The sequence below is a fragment of the Varanus komodoensis genome, unplaced genomic scaffold (assembly GCF_004798865.1).
Source record: "Varanus komodoensis strain SLA01 unplaced genomic scaffold, ASM479886v1 scaffold2, whole genome shotgun sequence".
Lineage (NCBI taxonomy): Eukaryota > Metazoa > Chordata > Lepidosauria > Squamata > Varanidae > Varanus > Varanus komodoensis.
In genome coordinates this window covers 52008031-52026357 of record NW_025335568.1, presented here as the reverse complement: position 1 = coordinate 52026357, position 18327 = coordinate 52008031, and the positions used below count along the sequence as shown (strand labels likewise).

The 18327-nt window shown below is 42.8% G+C and overlaps 1 protein-coding gene across 1 annotated transcript in view; it reads left to right on the top strand.

Annotated features, from left to right (window-relative positions):
- The window catches only part of HHAT (hedgehog acyltransferase), a 184654-nt gene extending 166911 nt beyond the window's left edge, over positions 1–17743 (top strand). The window contains exon 13 of the mRNA XM_044429127.1: positions 16308–17743. Within this exon, the coding sequence (XP_044285062.1) occupies positions 16308–16450 (143 nt within the window). The 3' untranslated portion in view covers positions 16451–17743. The remainder of the gene's footprint in view (positions 1–16307) is intronic.
- The last annotated feature ends 584 nt before the right edge of the window (positions 17744–18327 follow it).

Here is an 18327-nt window from a genome sequence, read left to right as displayed (position 1 = left end):
TCATTCAGCATAGAACAAGGGAGATTGGAAGCTTCTGCTGTAAGAGTAATTAGTTTAGCTTGTCATCAGAATTCTAAATTGTGCTTAATCTTCACAGCTTCCTAAGGCAGGGTTCCCTTTTAGCGAATGTGTGATTTAGCATAGCATCTGAACCAGCCCTATGTGTGTACCCAAAGATAGTGCGGGCAATTGTGGGGGCCGCCTCCTGGGAGACTTCACATTTGCAGCGAACGAAGTGGGAGGTGACTGATTCATGGAATGAAACAAGTAGTAAGTGCTTAAATTGCACAAAATTCAACTTAAATTCAGATGTTCCACATTTTGCAGTAGTTACAGGCATAACACAGAGAAGCTGGAGAGAAAAGATCTTGGTATAATTTGAAAAAAATATGATCCTTCTAACTAATCTTTGCAATGGAATGGATTTCAGTGTTTTCAACCCTTATTAAACATAGGTAGAGGTTTACTATGTCCAGCAAACTGAAAGCAATGTAGAATAATTTTCTAGTCATGACTGACAGTATGAAGGGCTTTTCAAAAAATGGTTTGACATTCTTTCCTGAGCTAGGAGACATTGTGCACAAATAACTTCCATTCAATTCATTTTAATGCTCCGTAATTAATATTCAACCATGGTTCTGACCTTTGCAGGCCACTCAGGTTTCCATCAGCACAGTGTGCAGCTGGATGGAATCTGTCGTCCAGTTTTCTGCACTGATGATACTGGAATTCAAGCAGTTATATGAGCACATTAGTAGTGAAAGCAAGAGGAAGTGGTTCTGATTCTCTTAGTCAAATGGACTGTGCAGCTGCTAGTGAATAAACGCCAGTTTATAAAGCATGTTCTTCCTATAAAATATGGTTACTGTCATTAACATTAGATGGTACAAGAAAGATGTAAATTTCTGCTGCTCATTCAAAGCACATTTTCAGTAGCAGTTTTTGGTATGCAGAACAGACCTCTCCAATCTAATGCCTTCAAGGCGTGTTGGTTTCAGCTCCCTCAAGCCCCATCCAGCTTGGCCAATGGGCAGGGATAATAGGCATTATCCTAAACATCCTGAGGGCACCAGGTTACTTATTCCAGCACAAGGCGGACCAGACATAAAAGAGGTCAGCACTCCCAGTCCTTTTAAGAGCTTAGCAGAAGAGCAGATGCATCTTCTCACAGCCTTGAATGGTGAGATGCACTGCCAATAGAGCACGTCTAGCTGTCTCATGGGAGACCCTCAGTCCCTCCCCCTCCCTTTTCCCTAGAAGAAGCATTACTTAAGAGTGCGATAACAGTAAATACAATATACATGACTGTATAGACAAACACTTCATAGTGAAGGGTCAAAGGAACACATAAAGCTGCCATTGGACTATCTAGCCCACTATTGTCTCTACTGATTGGCAGAGGTCCAGGCAGTAGGTTTCCTGGTCTTACCTGGAGATGATGGGAATGGAACCTAAGATGTTCTGCATGCCAAGCATGTGTTCTGCCACACAGCCCTCCCAGAGCTTCCTCCTAGGTTAGTGTGTGTATCTAGTTCTGCATGACAGAGAGAGACTACAGGGATTCTCCAGTTGTTTTCCCATGTTCTTCATGATTGCCACTGCATGAGAGAGCAGGAGAGAGGTGCTGTCCCTGGGCTTTCTCTTGTATCCCTATCCTCAACTTGTCCATATTCCCATGTCCTCGGATTATGGGCATCCGCTGTGATGAGCCATCAGTGCTCATGAGGTTGACATGAGCATGTCATGAGGAGGAACATGAGGAGCCCTCAGGTGCATCCAGGGAGCAGCTGCTCGTGTTCCCCCTCACAGGGAAGTAATTAAAAGGGTAAGGGGGAAGGGATGGAAAAGGTTTTCAGTCTTTCCGATGATTTGCAGCACTGCACTCATTTTTCAGGAAGGAAAAACAAGTTTAAGAAAAATTAATTTAGGGTTGCCACCCAGCACAGGGAAGATGGGGAAAGCAGAGCTGATTTCTGTCTGAGCCCATGCCTTAAGGAACCACTCTTGAAGAGGTGCCAGCTCAGAGCTTCACCTCCCCCAACTTATCCATTGGGGATACCAGGAGAAGAGTGAAGCAGACTCCTGACTGAGCCCACCCTGTTGTCTTCCCCAGTCAGGAAATTGGGGGGCGGGGGAGCCAGCTTGGGACTTTCCTGCCCACAAGGTTTTCCTGGTCAATCTTAGAAGAGACCATCTTATCTAGCTGAGGTCTGTTGCTACATTTGCCTTTACCCAGGCAGATCTCCTGTGCCTAATAGGCCAGGAATTTGCAGGTGCCAAACATTTCCACTTATGTGCCTATTTTCCTTACAAATAGTCATCTGCAAGAAAATGGACGCTGACTTACCCAGCACATGCCTATCATGGAGTAGAACCGAGACCATGGTCACCAATGGCCACGACTGCATCCCTTCTCATAACTTCTGGCCTGGGCTTACTCCTGCAAGAGCAGCCTCATAAAAGTCAGCCAAGCAGTTTTACTCATAACATTAATCAATGATGTTGCCACTTTTCCCACTAAGGGGCATTCTAAGAACATTGCCACTCTAGTTATTAAAAGTGGTATTTTTTTCCATTAACCAGTCAGCATACAAGAACCAGTAGATGCAAAAATGAAAATAGCTCATCTCTAATTAATCTCACAGTTCCACCATAAACATATTACCCCTGTCACTGATGGGAGCTTTATGGAAGACAATCTGTCTGTTTCATGCCACAGATTTTAAAAAAGGAGGGGAGAAGAAACTCACCAAGAGGCAAATATATGTAAATCAGTTTCATCAGTTTCATTTATCATTTTTATAGGTAGTTTGGGAGAAAAACTAATTAAAGTAATTACAAGTTATTTCTTTTTTGGTTTGGCACATATTAAAACCCTCTTGAATATATAATCACTGTCATTAAAATGACAAATGAGAAACAAAATTGATACTTCCACATACATATATATACACTATTAGCTTTTCTATACCACCATATTTGTTTTTAACATCAAGGTGGTGCACAGAAATTTAGAATAATAAAATCTTGAAACAGTAAGAACATTTAGCAGCAGTAAAACATTAGAACAATGGCATAATTTTAAAGGCTACATTAAAATGGTGTGTCTTCATACCCTTTCTGAAAGCCAAGAGAGTAAGGAGCAATTGTAGTTCTTGTGTGGACATATCACAACTTGGGAGCAGGAACCCCTTCATGTGTTCCCAGCAGCTGGGGCCTCAGCAGAAAATGGAGCCCTCAAAAGGATCTTTCCTGCAAATCATAATGCCTAGGCAAGCTCATAACAAGACAGGTGATCCCCTAGAGGAGCTGGTCCTGAGCTGTTTAGGGTTTTAAAGGTAAAAGCCAATGCCTCAAAGCCCAGAAAGCAATTAGCAGCAAATAGAAGTCTTTCCAAATAGGAATCTCCTCATCCCAAAATACACTTACGCATATTTCTCTCCTATTGCCAAGTCCATTTGCACACCATACATTACAAAACAGCACATTTAAAACAAAAGAATAACTTTTTCACCTTTAGAAATGTCTGTACATGTATCTACTTCTATAGATCTATGACTGGAGTTTGGTGTTTCTGCACACCAGCCCAGTGCTGCAATGATGCACACCAAGAGGTGGCAACCCAGAGAGCTCCAGCTGTTGGGCAGTACAGAAATTCAATCTATCAATCCCCAATTGGGTGGGTGGACCAGATGAACCTTCCACCCAACCCCCATTTTATTCTCTTCCTTTTCTATTCAAAAGCTGTTCCATCAACAAGTACAAGAGGCAATGACTGAGATCCTGAGTTGGTTTCAGCAGGCAGGAGCATCCCAAGTGGAAGTAGCTTTATAGGAAACTCCCTCCAGAGGAAAGGGGGGAAATGATGGGGAGAAGGAATTGGCAGTTGCCTCCCCACCTGCTTTCCCTGTAGGATTATCTTCTGGATCTCACCCCCATCTCTGAATGGAAGGACTCCAGCCATCTGGAGAAGTCCAGTTAGGAACTCTGGATATCTGACCTATGGATTGATTCCGTAAAGGAAGCTGCCGCCATGAATTTGCAAAAGCTGAGCAGGGCTGTCAAGGACAGGAAATTTGGAGGACATTCATGCATAGGGTTGTTGCAACTCAGATATAACGGCAAAGCAACATATTTCCCCTCTATTGCCTTAAGAGATCTGGCCTGTATCTCCTCAGGATTGCTGGAAGGTGATCATAGACCAGAGCAGCTATTAACAAAGCACGCACACATGTGTAATATAGGAACAAGAGAGAGAGCAAATGAGTCTTTAAAAAAAAGTTCCAAGTGGCTTGGCAATGCATCTCCTGATCTGATTCTTTAAAAAGGACAGTGGTTCTCTTGTACAGAACCAAATAAAAAAACTAGCTGTGTTTGGTTTGTATTTACTGTGCTAGTTGGTGGCAAAAGCCAGTGTTTCTCCAATAGGCGCTGATGGAAAGTTGTGCTACTTGATCCAAACCCTCTTGAAGAAGATACCTGAATCCATAGCTATGTGCTGAAAATGTCAGTTTGAACATGGACAGAAATGGAACTCATGGGAAAATGGGGAACTAGGCCAGCAACCATCCAGAAGGAGGCGACAGGTATAACAGGGCAGATTTGGGGTCCTGATGTTTATCTTAGAATTAATCCTTTCAGCCCACTTGCTCTGTGAATACTTTTACAAACAATCAGGCTCAGAAACATCCTGCAAGGGCACAATGGCACACAAGTTTAAGCAGCAGACGGTCCTGCAGCACCCAGCATGCCCCATGCTGGTTGGGGCATGCTGGAAGCTGGGAGACCTTTTTCTGTTCAAGCTTGTATAGGATTGCATTTTAAGTCGGGGATGTTCACCTCTCTCAGGCCAAGGGCTGAATTTCAGCTCTCAGAGGCTGCAGTAATGGGCAGAGCTAAGCCCGTTTTGGGAATGACCAAAGGCAAAGGGGCAGGGAAGAAATTTTATATATTTTAGCTAAGCCTTAGGAGAGGTATTTTGACTTTTTACTGTGGGACAAAACCACACAAATGTTGGGAAACCTTCCTATTCTTGGTTGGGGCTGGAGCTGGGGAATGAGCATGGCTTATCCTGGGACTCTAGGAAGGGTTAGGGTTCGTGTTCCAGGCCTACAGAATGGTATACCTGCTCAAAGTCTCTAGTACTTTTTCTAGGCAAGTAAACTGATACTGTTAAAAAAAGAAAGAGGTTGACATTTTATATTGCTCAAGTCAGCAGGGAACAAAACAAAAACCAGCAGTACTAGCAGCTTGTAATCTTTTCTGTAGCTTGTGCACTAAAATGCATGCAATTAAGAACAGATACCTTTTATGGAGACACTCAAGCATCTCTTTGTGCAGAAAGCAAACTGCCTCCCAGCTCACCTTTCAGTGCCACAGTATTTTTAAATTACTCCAGCCACTTTCCGTTCTTTTATCCCAATAAAACCCTGTCACAACAACATAAATTCTCCTCAGCACAGTAGTTTTAGTGAATATTCCCTGAAATTTGACGTTCCAGCCATAAAACTGGCAAGCTGCAGGGTGGGTGTTTTTAGCAACGGTTTACTGGTTGCCAGTGTTTATTATAATCAAAGTACTTAAGGCCTGCATATTGTCAGGCACAAATGATACTCTCAGAGTTCAGAATCAACAGAAATGAAATGCTAGAATTCCACATTTTCTCTAAATCTGTTGTGACAATCCAGTTTCATGCATGATAGTACATTAAATTACAAGGACTTCAGTCAAATGAACGGTGCTGATTGCAAAGAAAGAGCGATCCTGTCATTATTGGGAAAATGACATTGATTTTGTATTTACACTGATCATGGTACAAAAGATTTCTACTTAAGGTTATTAGAATTTATGAGAGTTGATAGATGGCTTGGAGGACAGTGCTCCACACATGAGAGTAAATACTGTGAAAAATAATTGGATGTACTATTTGTCCCAGCCCAAATGGATTAACAAATCCAGAGTGACCCAAGAGCAGTCCTACCAAGTTTAGACAGAGAAAAGGCCTACAGCTGGCTGGGACATGCTGGGAGTTGTAATCCTTTTTTTCTGTTTAGGTTTGCCTGGGGCTATACCCCAAAAGTGAAACAGTAAATTAATATATGTCTGTTGACCAAAACGGGGGTTGTTTATAGTTGAGATTTAGAAATCACCTGAAAAGTATAGTTATCTTTGGTTCCAATAGGGAATAAATTGAATTTATTACATACCCATATTCCAATTTACTGTGCAATCAAGCTATTATAATTGCTAGCAGAGACAGTGTCCCTATTCACCAGGGCTCCTCAAACTTTTTGAATAAGGGGCTGGTTGAAAGGTGCCAGGGATGGGCGTGGGCTGCCAAGGCGGTGAGGGTGGGGCGCATGCACAGAAAGGCAGGGACATGCATGCGCAGAGATCCTTTTCTCCGAGTGAGTCCGAACCGATCTCCTTGCGAGCAAGCCAGTGCTTCGGGGCCGGCTTGCTCACAAGGAGATGATTTTCGACTCGCTCGGGGGAGAAAAGGATCTCCTGGCAATGTGCTGGCTTGCTCGCAAGGAGATCCTTTTCTCCGAGCAAGTCCAAACCGATCTCCCTGCGAGCAAGCCGGCACCACATGTGCACGCATGGCGAGCTATGGCGGGTCGGATCCAGTCCACAGGCCGTAGTTTGAGGACCCATGCTATACACACTTATTGAAAATAAAACCTGCTCTGTTCATTGGGGCTTACTTCCAGGTAAGTTTGTGTAGGATCCCAGCCTGAATCACAGGGAACATTTATATGCTCCATTAGTTACACAGATAAAGTGGCCAGAGGACAGTATTTTGTTTGAAGGAGCCCTGACTTTGGGTAAGGATGCAAATGAGCAGGCAGGTGCAGTGGCAGTAGGAGTAGGCCTGCGTGGGGATCCAAGGAGTGGAAAACGCCCCCCCCCCCCAAAAGTTGCTCACCTTTGATTTAAAGGAATACATAAATAAACACTGGCATGAGCTTAGACCAGAAGTAAGCCACTGCTTGTTGGCTGTAGGCATATTTGGCCATTGGGAAGCCTGTTCTGGGCACCAGCACGAAATGGCCTCCATGTGAGGCAAAGTACAAGTAATCTACCAAGAAGACTAAGAACCAGGCAGAGGTGAGGCCCAAGAAAACCCAATAAACCCAATAAAAACTTTTTGGAACCCACAACTTCCAGTACCCAGAGAACTCTGTTGCATAGCAAGTCTAACTTCTGACCATGGTCATCACATTGCATATTTCCAATAGTCATTCCAAAGAACTAAACTCCATGGCTTTTGGATCCTATTGAGGACCTTGGTATAGTACAGCTCTTATGAGGAAATTTAGAACACAGCACACAGCCGAGCACCTTAAAATTGGGTAGGTAAATCACAACTGCTTGGGGCCAGGCTATCTAAGGAAATGGCTTTCTCCATATTTACCAGCCCAGTCACTATGGTCTTCATTCAAAGCCCTCCTCTGTGGTCCTCCCTCCAATGAAGTGAGGAGGGAGTTTGCTTTCTTGGATCTGGTAAGCACCTATGTGTTTGGCCTTCAGGTGCCAACTATAGTTGTTCACAATTGTTCTATAGTTATTTTGATTAGGTGAATTCTGGATTTTTAATTGATGTTTTAATCTTAATTTTTGTGCTATTACATGCTGCTGCCAGTATGTTTTAAATGCTAGATTTTTATATAATCAAATTTTAATGTGCTTTGCCTTATGTTTGGTTTTATCAATATATTCCATTTATTATTTTTATTTTGTTTATGTTGGTTTTATTGAATTCTCATATTTATTTATGATTTTTGTTACTGTTTTTTAAGCTGTGTATTGTCATGTTCTCCTTTGTATTGTTTTATGTCGTCTATGGATTTTAATATGATGTAAGCCACCCTAAGAGCCTATGGCTAGTGGGAGGCAAATAAATAGAATAAATAAGAAATAAATAATAATAAATAACTGCATCCAAAATGAATGGATGAATTTTGCTGTAGATTTCTGACCTACCCACTGTGAAGGATGTTCCCTGTGTATGTATAGTTGTATGCATATAAAGCTCCCACCATGGGGATTCAAGCCTCAAACAGGTTTAGTTCTGGAGTGTTCACCATGCAGGAAGCCAGCTGTATGCCACCGGCAGGGCATGGCTGGTGTATGCTTAGCCATAACAAATGCCTGAAGAGGGCTCGATTGAAATCTCGTTATGCCCTGAAGAATGAAATCTGAAATGCCACCCTGGGAAAAAGCTTGGTTGGCCATAGCGCCAGAACATTTTGCTTCTGGAATCATCAGAGAGTTGGATGGGACCTATAAGGCTGTTGAGTCCAACCCCCTGATCAGTGCTGTTCCTCTGCCTTAGTCAAAAGACAGAATCTACAGGGCTGGCTATACTGTTCCGTCTGCTGAAATGAAGGCAGAGCCTAGCAGGGCTCTGGACAGGGGCAAGGAACAGGAATAGGAACTGTTGGTCAAGGCAGGTTCTCGCACTCTTCCGCTCTTGAGAGTAGGCACAGGAGCCTGCTTTGGTCCTGGTCATGGGCGGCAAGGGCAGCCTGCTTTCGTGATCCACTGTCTTGGTCACTGTCCTGTAAGCTGGAATATTTGCTCTTCTGTGGACTCTGCTGGGGAGTGCAAGTGGGTTAATATAAGAACTGGAAAGATACTTTTCTCAGTAACAGAAGTTATATTTTGCTTTTTGTCACTCCCTGTATCCATGGCAGTTGTGACTCTTAAAATGCACTATTTAAAGATGGTTTCAGTTTCATTTTTTGTCTCAGTATCATAAGGCTGTATTTTTGTTGTTTTTAGTAAATGCAGATAAAATAAACCCACCCATCAGCATAATTCCAATTTTATTGGTGCATCTTACTGTGATAAACAAAACTTGCACTCGTGACTGTGCAGTGTTGCAAATCTCATTTACCCTGCCCTTGAAAGTATTTAAACTCAAATAAAGATTTCAAATGGCAGCAGCAAATGGACCAGATAAAAAACTGGCCATTGAGTGGCAGGGGGACTGGAAATTAGGCAGGTTCTTGTTTCTAATCAGCACTGCTGACAACTGAGGTCAGATTTAGAACTACATTTTGGATTGAATATTACAGCAAATAGAAAAGAGAAAACTGAACTTAGACCTGTGCATACCACAGCAGGGAAAGACATTAGTGATCAGACGTTGGTCAGGATTTGAGCCTCCTTCTGGATAAATCACTTACTGAAGCAGCTGTTTAAACTTGAGCTTTATGCAGAAACTGTGGAAATTTTAATGGAAACCTCTGTGCTTTGCAGTCTGCGTTTCACTGGCTTTGCAGTCCCTCTTACATTAATTTGCACATGCCTCTGAAGAAAAGGAATGACAGTGAGGTATTGTTCTTTCAAGAAATTTTCTCTTGGCAGCACAACTGTCTGACAATGTACAAAACCGATTTGGGGGCCAGCTGAGTGCTGGATTTCTTGAAGTGCTTGCTGTTTTATACTCTCCCGAGGATCTATCGCCTGCCACAATGAAGGGAGGGGAACTTTCCTGGTCCAAGTTTTGCAACATTGATTCACTGCAGGAAATGGTTGTTTTCAATTATTGGGCTGCTTTTAGCCTTGGCAATGGCAGCCATACCTTTTGATCACATGAATGGTTTAATGCACAGTTGGCTTCTATATTGCTTAGAGTATTAAAATTAGGAAATAAATGTGGAAGTCAAATGCCATCTTTAGACATCAGCAGCAGAAATAGATGCTTAGAGTTTGGAAAAGAGGCTTCTGTGAAATTTCATGTGAGTATACTGCAGAGTGCCAGTTTATATGCAAAATGTGACATCAATGTGAATTTTTTAGATGGGGAGGGAGAGTTCAGGATAATGAGCTTGTCTTGCCTATCTTAAATGGCTACATATGATTTCTACAAAATTTATTTTCTTAGTCAATGGCTACCAACATCTATAAATAAATAGAACACTACATCGAAGATATGGATCATAGATCAATAAACAAGTACTCTTTACAGTGGTCTTTAATAGTATTACTTTGGTATTAAACACACAACAGATAATAGCAGGAACCATTAAAATCAGATGTACCTTTGCCCAAGATAGTAATTCGAAAGCAAAATGACAGACAATACAAACATCCCACTGTCTTAAAGTCACCAGGCTTAAACTTCCTTTTCTTTAGTGTTGCTGAAGGATAGCATGATTAACAGTCCTTCAATACTTCTTCCATCCTTGGGTGGCAAGGCAGAATGCTTTTATGTCTCAGAAATGGTTAATTTTTTCTGACACTTTTCCATTTCTTGTGTCTTCTGAGCTGCCTATCCTTATTTCATTGTCCTTTCCTAATGGCTTTTGGAACCTTATACTTTTCCAACTGAAATGGTTAACCAACCCAGCAGTGAGTCACGGTGCATGGCCTCCGTGGTACATGTGCCTCAGGTCCTTCACAGAACTGATACAACTGTCCAGCAATGGTGGGAGTATTGGTTAATTTAAAAAGTGCTTAATTCTTGCATTCATTAAATTGAAATAAATGTTATGATAACATAAAACTATAAGACCCAAATCCAAGGTGAACTAATCTTAGAGTCGACCCACTGAAATCAACGGGACTTACCCTAGTCATAAGTAACTTGTCCTAGCGATTACAATGTGTTTGCTCTAAGCATGACTAGGTCTGGATGCAACCTAATCTCACGGGTATTATTTTAGTTTTCATGTAACACACCTTTTATGTAACACACCAGAACCAAAATAGTTTCAAAATGCAAAGAATCATGTCCTTAAAGTTTCAAAAGCTGAACTTGGCTCCTGCCAGGTTCACTGGTCTTCCTCCTGATGCAGCCTTGGCAGGGGTTGGTGTCCAGTTCTTTGGAGGTGGGACCACTCAGTATTACTTTTTAAATGATTTCCCCTCGCTTTAAATGGGCCTCTTTTAGACAACTAAAAATGTAATTGTGTGATCCTGCAGTTAAGGGCACACACATGCTTAAACATGCATTTATCTGCCTAAATGTATGTTTAGGCAGATAAAAGGCCTACAACTTCCAGCTTGCCCCATAATAAAAAGCCGCAGCGTTGGGAAGAGGATAGGCGTTCACTGGCGGAGCACATGGCCTGTGTGCAGAACATCCCAGGTTGGAAGGGTGCCAAGTAGCATGTGATGGGACCGTCTTCTTCTGTCTGCCAGCAGGCGATACTGGGGGAAATGGACAAATATTCCGAGCTGTGATGAGGGAGTGTGCAGATTGCTACAATGTAGCACATGGCCAAACAGCCAGGAGAGACCTTTAGCAGCACTGTCCCTGAATTTCTGTGGACTGCCACTGGATAAGCCTTTTGAAAACGGTCCCTTTTTCCTTGAGATGGGGATGAGGGTGATCAGGCAAAGCAACTCTGGCAAGCAAGCACTACCATTAAGACGGGTGCAGCCGAAGGAGCGCAGTATTATTTCTCCTTCTGACTTTGATTGAATAGCCTCCAACACGGGACAAGCTCTATTTAGAACAATCAGAGCAGAATCCACTTGTAGTGATTTGCTCTGTTGATGCTGCAGTGCAGGAGAATTCGGCGCTCTCATTAGAATGCCCGGAGCGCCTTGCCCGTTGCCCACTGCATTCCAATGAGGGCCGTGGCTCTCTCACAGCCAGGCTGGCTCCTGCATTTCCACGGTTAACTGCACTGTGACTAGTCTCACAAAGAGACATCTGCAGTGATATACAGAGTGCTGTGTTAACAGAATGCATGCATAGCAAAGTCTTGTCGGTGATCTTATTACTTGAATTCCAAGGTGGTGGTAGAGAATTGATCTGTGAAAGACTATATAGTTGCTTCAGCATTTCCTTCAGCTCTGAAAGAGGCAATAGGTCATAGAGTCAATTCTCAGTATCTCCAGTTAAAGGATCTCAGGTATTTGGCTGCTTGAGATCATTTAAACCAAGGGTCCTCAAACTTTTTGAATAGGGGGCCAGTTGAAAGGTGCCAGGGATGGGCGTGGGCCAGGCTGGGGGGGGGGGGGGTGCACGCGGAAAGGCAGAGGCATGCGTGCACAGAGATCATTTTCTCCCAACGAGTCCAAAATGATCTCCTTGCGAGCAAGCCGGCACCTCGCCACGTGCATGGACGCGCCCGCGTGGCGAGCTATGGTGGGCCGGATCAATGGGCATGGTGGGCTGAATCCAGCCCGCAGGCCGTAGTTTGAGGACCCATGCTTTAAACAAATAAGGGCAGTTAAAATGATTGTGGAGTTGGAGCAACTCTACTACAACAATTGGGATTGCTTAGTTTAGAAGAACAGCAGGTAAGGGGAGACAAGAAAGAGGAATTTAAAATTATACATACTGTGAAAAGAGCAGAGAGGGAAACATTTCTCTCTCTCCCATAATACTAAAATCCAGAGTCATCCAGTCAAGCCTATTGTTGGGAGATTCAGGACTGTTAAAAGGAAGTACTTCTTCACACAGCGCACAGTTAAACTTTGGATCTGTACTTTATGTGCTTGAATGTGAACTTTGGAATTTGTTTGTAGACCTTGGAGTAGAACATGCAGGTGCAGTCCTATAAAGACTTTTCCAGGAGTAGGTATGGGAGGTACTGCTGAGTAGATATATGTAGTGCTGTCAGGCTAAGAAAATGCAACCCAATCCTAAACCCAGATTTGCCTTCTCAGCTAGGAAAATTACTCATGTGTTTCCAGGAGAGGAAATGGGATTTAATTATCTACATTTTGGATGCTATCTGGAATTGCTGCTGAATGATTGAGTCCTGCTTACTTAGAAATAGAAAGGTGGAAGAGAAACAACATGCCTTGCTAATGGCTGTGTGTGTGTGTGTTGTGTGTTTGTGTTGTGTGTTTTTGGGTGCACCTCCTGCAAACACTAAATATGACTCCCACGGCATTCTTCTTGCTACCCGTCGGGATGCATAAATCCCAACCCTCCTCTTTTTAAGCATATGACTGGCTCACCTTCATATCCATTGTCAGAGATACCTTTTCATTTCTGGGCTGGCAGCTGAGAGAGAGGGACAGAGAGACAGACAGACAGAAGTAGCCAAGCCTTTCCCCAAGGAACAGGTAGAATCTGTGCCAGTGTTGCTTTCACTGATGGTGGCAAGCAAAATCCTCCACTCTGCATGACTGTCATTTCCTTCCTTTCCCTCCTGAGACAGGTCTTCTTCTGTTGGTGACACTGCCACCAGCCCCTTCCTGCTGCCCGTCATATCTGGGTAACCAGACTAGCCCAGAGCCAAACTCCTTGGCTTGATACCATCCCACAAAGTGAAGCGCTGCTATGAGTTAGCATTTATCCTAGGCTGTCAATGTAGTTTAATTATGAATATATTTCTGTTCATCCTTTTTTCTCTACATGAAAGCCAGGGTAGATCTTTTAGTCAGGCACAAAATAATAGGTCCCTGGAGGCAAGCAAGCCATTCAGAGGACTATCCACAGGTACTGAAGAAGTACTGACCATTATGTTCCATTTGAAGTGGTCAAATTAACCAGAATCACAACACAGCCAGTGGTCCCAGCACAATTTCAGCAGCCCCATCTTATGTATATTTATTTAATAGCAGTAGTTGTATTTGTTTTATGAAATGGTCACATCTGCTTTACCATTGCACATCTAAGTCTCATAAGGCAGTTGTTTTAAACTGTAACAATGCCTTTTTCACCTTTTTTCTGAATGTCTCACTAGGTCATCCTTTCTATTTGTGCAACCTGACATTTTTGTTTTAGACATCCAGGTAGGAACCTAGCCTTTGGTCTTCCATTTGATGGGAAGGAGATAAGGGATGGGAGTATGGGGCTGGCAGGAGAGAATTTGACTGTCTGACTAAAACTGCATTGCTGAAGAATTAATTTCTCTGTGGCTACCTGTGTGCCATCATGTACTCTTCTCTGTAATCAAATCACACGAATGAATGAACCATTTGTTTACAGCAGTCATTTCAAGGGTGCCTTGGGTCTTACATAAAACATTGAGTCCTTGTGAATCTGGGCAAGCGAGTCTGTAACAATGGGCTCGGTACCAAGTCTAAATGGAATGAACGTTACTTTACTTGTTTTGAGAACTGTGTGCTTCCCACATCTTTTCACTTCTTCTCACTCTGATCCCTCCTCCAAAGATCCTTTTTTAAATAAAAGAACACTTTACTTTGCTTAACTTCCTTCTAAAGCCTTGGCTTTTTGTCAGAACTAAAGAGAAGCCTTATCAGATAATAATGTCACTCTGTACTTAACCTTTTTTCTTTTAGTTCTCTATTCAGGAAAAAGATAAAAGAGACTGAAATGAATGGAGGCTGTGAGGCAGCTGTGTCTGACGGATCAGGCTTATATCAGTTCAATTACATAAATAGGCCTAAAGGCCCAAACCACGGTCTGATTTGGTGCTGTCGGGCATTATCAGATCTGCTCCAGACATCCTAATCCAAGCTGCTGTACTGGTGGCTTTTGTCTCTTTGGTTTATTTACTCACAAGAATGTAAGAGAGCAACGCTGCATCAGACCAAAGCCCAATCCCATTCACCATTCTGTTCCCACAGTGGCCAATCAGATGCCCCAAAGGGGAACTCCTAAGAATGTCATGAGCTCACTTGGATCCTCCCACCTGTGTTTTCCAACATCAGGAGCACATCTCGTAGACATACTGCCTCTGATGCTGCGAGTAATATATAGGCATCATCATGAGTGGCCCTTGTTAGCCTCATTCTGCATGAATTGGTCCAGTCTCTTCTCAAAGCTCTCCCAATTGGTGGCCAGCACAGCTTGTAGAAGTGAATCCCATAGTTTAAATGTGTTCTGTATGAAGGGGTACTTCTTTTTACCTGTCTCAAATAAACCACTCAGTTCCATGAGATGAGCAGAGTGGAAGGGGTTATAGTATCCCCTTATATCCTCAACCTACCTCGCAAGGTTATTGTAGGGATAAGATTGTGAGCAGGAGGAGGATAATGATGGAAACTGCTTTGAGTTCTTAAGAAAAAGATAGGATATAAATCTAATAAATATAGTAAGATGACGGCATCCATGCCTCTCTCATGTCTCCCCTTACTTGCTGCTTTGCTAAGCTAAACAGCTGGAAAAATTGTAATCTTTCCTCATAGGAAAGTCATTCCAGCCCCTTTTTTGAACAGCACAGTGTTTCACTTTACCGTTGCTATTTTGGTGCCCATTCCCCGGGCTTGAAGAGAGTCTTTTCAAATGCTTCATGATTCCTTTGTAACCAGCCTGAATAGCTTTGCATCATCAACAAACCTGGCTAGCTCAGAGGTTCACCCTTAACTCCATAGCATTTATGAACAAATTAAAAATCACCAGGCCAATATTTTTATCCCATATCTGTACACTTCATGGGGACACACTGCTGCACTGAGAGAGCTGAGCATTCTTCTTCTTTATCAGTTATTGATCCATAAGAGGGCCTTCCTCCACAACCCATGACTTCTAAGTCTGCCCAGGCATCTTTGGTGTGAAAAGCTTTTTAGAAATTCAAGTAACTGGTTTACCCCATCCATATGTTTATTGACACTATTGTTAAATGGAAAAAGTAATTATTTCAGCATTTAATAGGAAAGCCACTTACAAGTATTCAAATCTGTTTTGACAAAACAACATTGTAAAAAATGAAAAATACTGGAAAATTTTAAAAAGATCCACCAGGATGCATGCGTATGAATACAGATGCAAATTCCAGATCAAAAAGAACAAATGGAAAAGGCCTACAGCTGAGAGGATAACAGGCCTGATAGGGTACTGCTTTTGACTGTCAAGGTACCACAACAGAGAAGCCCATTCTCTGACCATCACACACCTTGCTTCTGAAAATAGGGACACTCTGGGAAAGGCCTTTGATGATGACCTTAGAAATCAGCAGGGTAATGTTGACAATTCCAGAGTCTGAGCCTGCATGCCAAACATACATTTACCAGTGACTTGCAGCTCCTCTCAGAGAAATCATTTGCCTTCTTTGGAAGCAGCAATCAATAAGATGTTTTAAGAATAGATTTTCAGGAAGAATTGCTCTAACATCGAATAGGATGTGTAACTAAGCAGCAACAGAATTGTATGAGAGGTGCTTGCAGTTAATGAGGGGGTGAAACCTTGGGTAGAGCTTTCCTTTTATTTCAGATGTTCAGTGACTTGTGGAGTTTTATGAGTTGGTGTCATTATGATGGGAAAACTAATTACTGGCCTAAGGATCAAATTAAGCAAACGTAATTGACTTGCTCCCATGATTCATTTTGTGCAGATTCAGGGTTAGAGACCAGCTCTTTCTTTAACCCTAAGCAGTTATGGGTGACAGGCCTCTGCACCTGCCTAATCTCGCTCTCTTCTTTTACAGGCTGGCCCTGGGCAACACTCTCTGTCTTTGGATTCCTATATTGCTACGCTCATGTTGGAATTGAATGGCAGCACAGACATTCCAAAGATCAGCAGTTCTCCAAAGGGATGCCCTCTAGGCCTTTCAAGAACGAGTCAAGTTAACTTTGGTGTATGATGGCATATCAATATTCCGAGATGGCCTGTGTATGTATCCCACAGCAGTGTGACTTTGCATGAAAAAGAGAGAGAATGAGAGAAGCAACTTTAAAACTTGGGAAGCTATTGTAATACACACTGATGGTGAATCCATTCCATGAGATACAAACCTTTGTAAAAGGTCTTTTTCTTCTAGGATTCCATTTATATATGATTATTTTTTGAAATGTTTTGTATAAACTGACTGAAGTAGGATTCCCTGCTACCTTTTACCTTTCTCAGCTCCTCCTTCTCCCTGAGAATATTATACAAAGTCAGCTGGCCCTGATGAATAGAACAAGCTGTGGTGTGTGGGTATTGTAGTGTCCGGACCCATCTCTTGCTGTTTGGATAGATATGTCTGATTTGGAGGAGGTGTGGGGGAGGGGGAGGACTTTGGTTTTTTTCAGGAATATTTGGTGACATTTTTCAGGCAGCGCATGAGGACCAGCCTGCTTTGGATGAGGCAGAAGGGTTTTCTGGTGCGAGGGGAGACCACATGCAAGACCCAATTCAGGACCCCGTAAGGAGGAAAACGGAGAAACATGGGGCCCAATTAGAGAGTCTGCAGCCTTCCTGCTCTCTTGCCCTCCAGCAGCAGGAGCCAAGCTGAGGGTCAGAAAAGGAGGGACAGAGGGGAAGTTTCCAGTGTGGATTCAACTCTTTACATGGGCAGATCCTTCTCCCTTAACTCTGCTACAAGGCTAGTCAGAGTTCATACTGCTCTGATAGCTGTTAAGTTTCAGTGAAAGGATTGCACTGTAAAGGATTGCCCTGAGTTTGATCACCAAAAGGAAAGAGGGAAGGGATCAGCCCACGGCAGATGCATGTCTCCAGGAAAAGGATGTTACCCATGCAAAGTTAAACATTTCAAGGTGCAGTCCTATATACATTCTGACAGAAAACGTTCGGCAACACGCAGTATTCCCCAGCCAGCATAAGATGACACGCTTAGCCAGACAGTAGTAGAGCATCAAGCAATCCCCCACCCCTCACACAGAGAACCAGAGCGGGTAACCTAGAAGTAAGAGCTTTTGTCTGTAGAAATGTTGGAGATGAGAGTGTTGAGATCGTTTTTGGAAAGCCTTACTTTCATCTGTTGATTATTTCACATAGGAGGGGAGGACGCTGTTTTGAGATGCTATATGCTCAGTTCTCGCACATACAGCGGTATGACTGGGAGATTGTATGCCTTACTATATCTAAACGTTCACAACTAGGCCAGAGTCTTTCATTTGGAATTTATACAGGAAGACTGAAATTGTGAACTTGGAATGAATAAGAGAAATACGAAGAATCATCTCAAGTGAATGTTCATTGATGGACATTTTTGTGTCAAAATAATAAAAATACATATTAAAAATCTATTGTAAGACCTATGTGAAAGCAAGCCCATTTGTTTCTTAATGTCTGTACTCCATCTGTCCAGCTGATCCCACACCATGGAGCAAACTGACAGAACCTTGGCCCAAAGTGTCCACCTAAAGAGGCTCAGCGATCTGGCCCTGGTGCTGCGAGTACTTCAGTGACAGCCTTCTCCTCTGAAGCCAGGACTGCAGTTCTAGAAAAGGCTTTTGTGCTTTTGGCAAATAAATCTTTGCCCTTTTGTCACTTGTCCTATCCCCACATGACACTGCAATCTGGCTGTGGTGCATATACCCAGGAATTTGATTGGCACTTCATAAGGAAAGAAGAATTTACAGCATTCAGTCAGAAAACAGATTACACTCTGTTAAAGCAGCATCACATAAACAAGATGCTAATGCTGCAATATTGAAAAGGCCACAAAATTAAGTGATTGTTCTACTCTGTAGAGGGGGTGCTCGAACATCCAGCAATTTTAG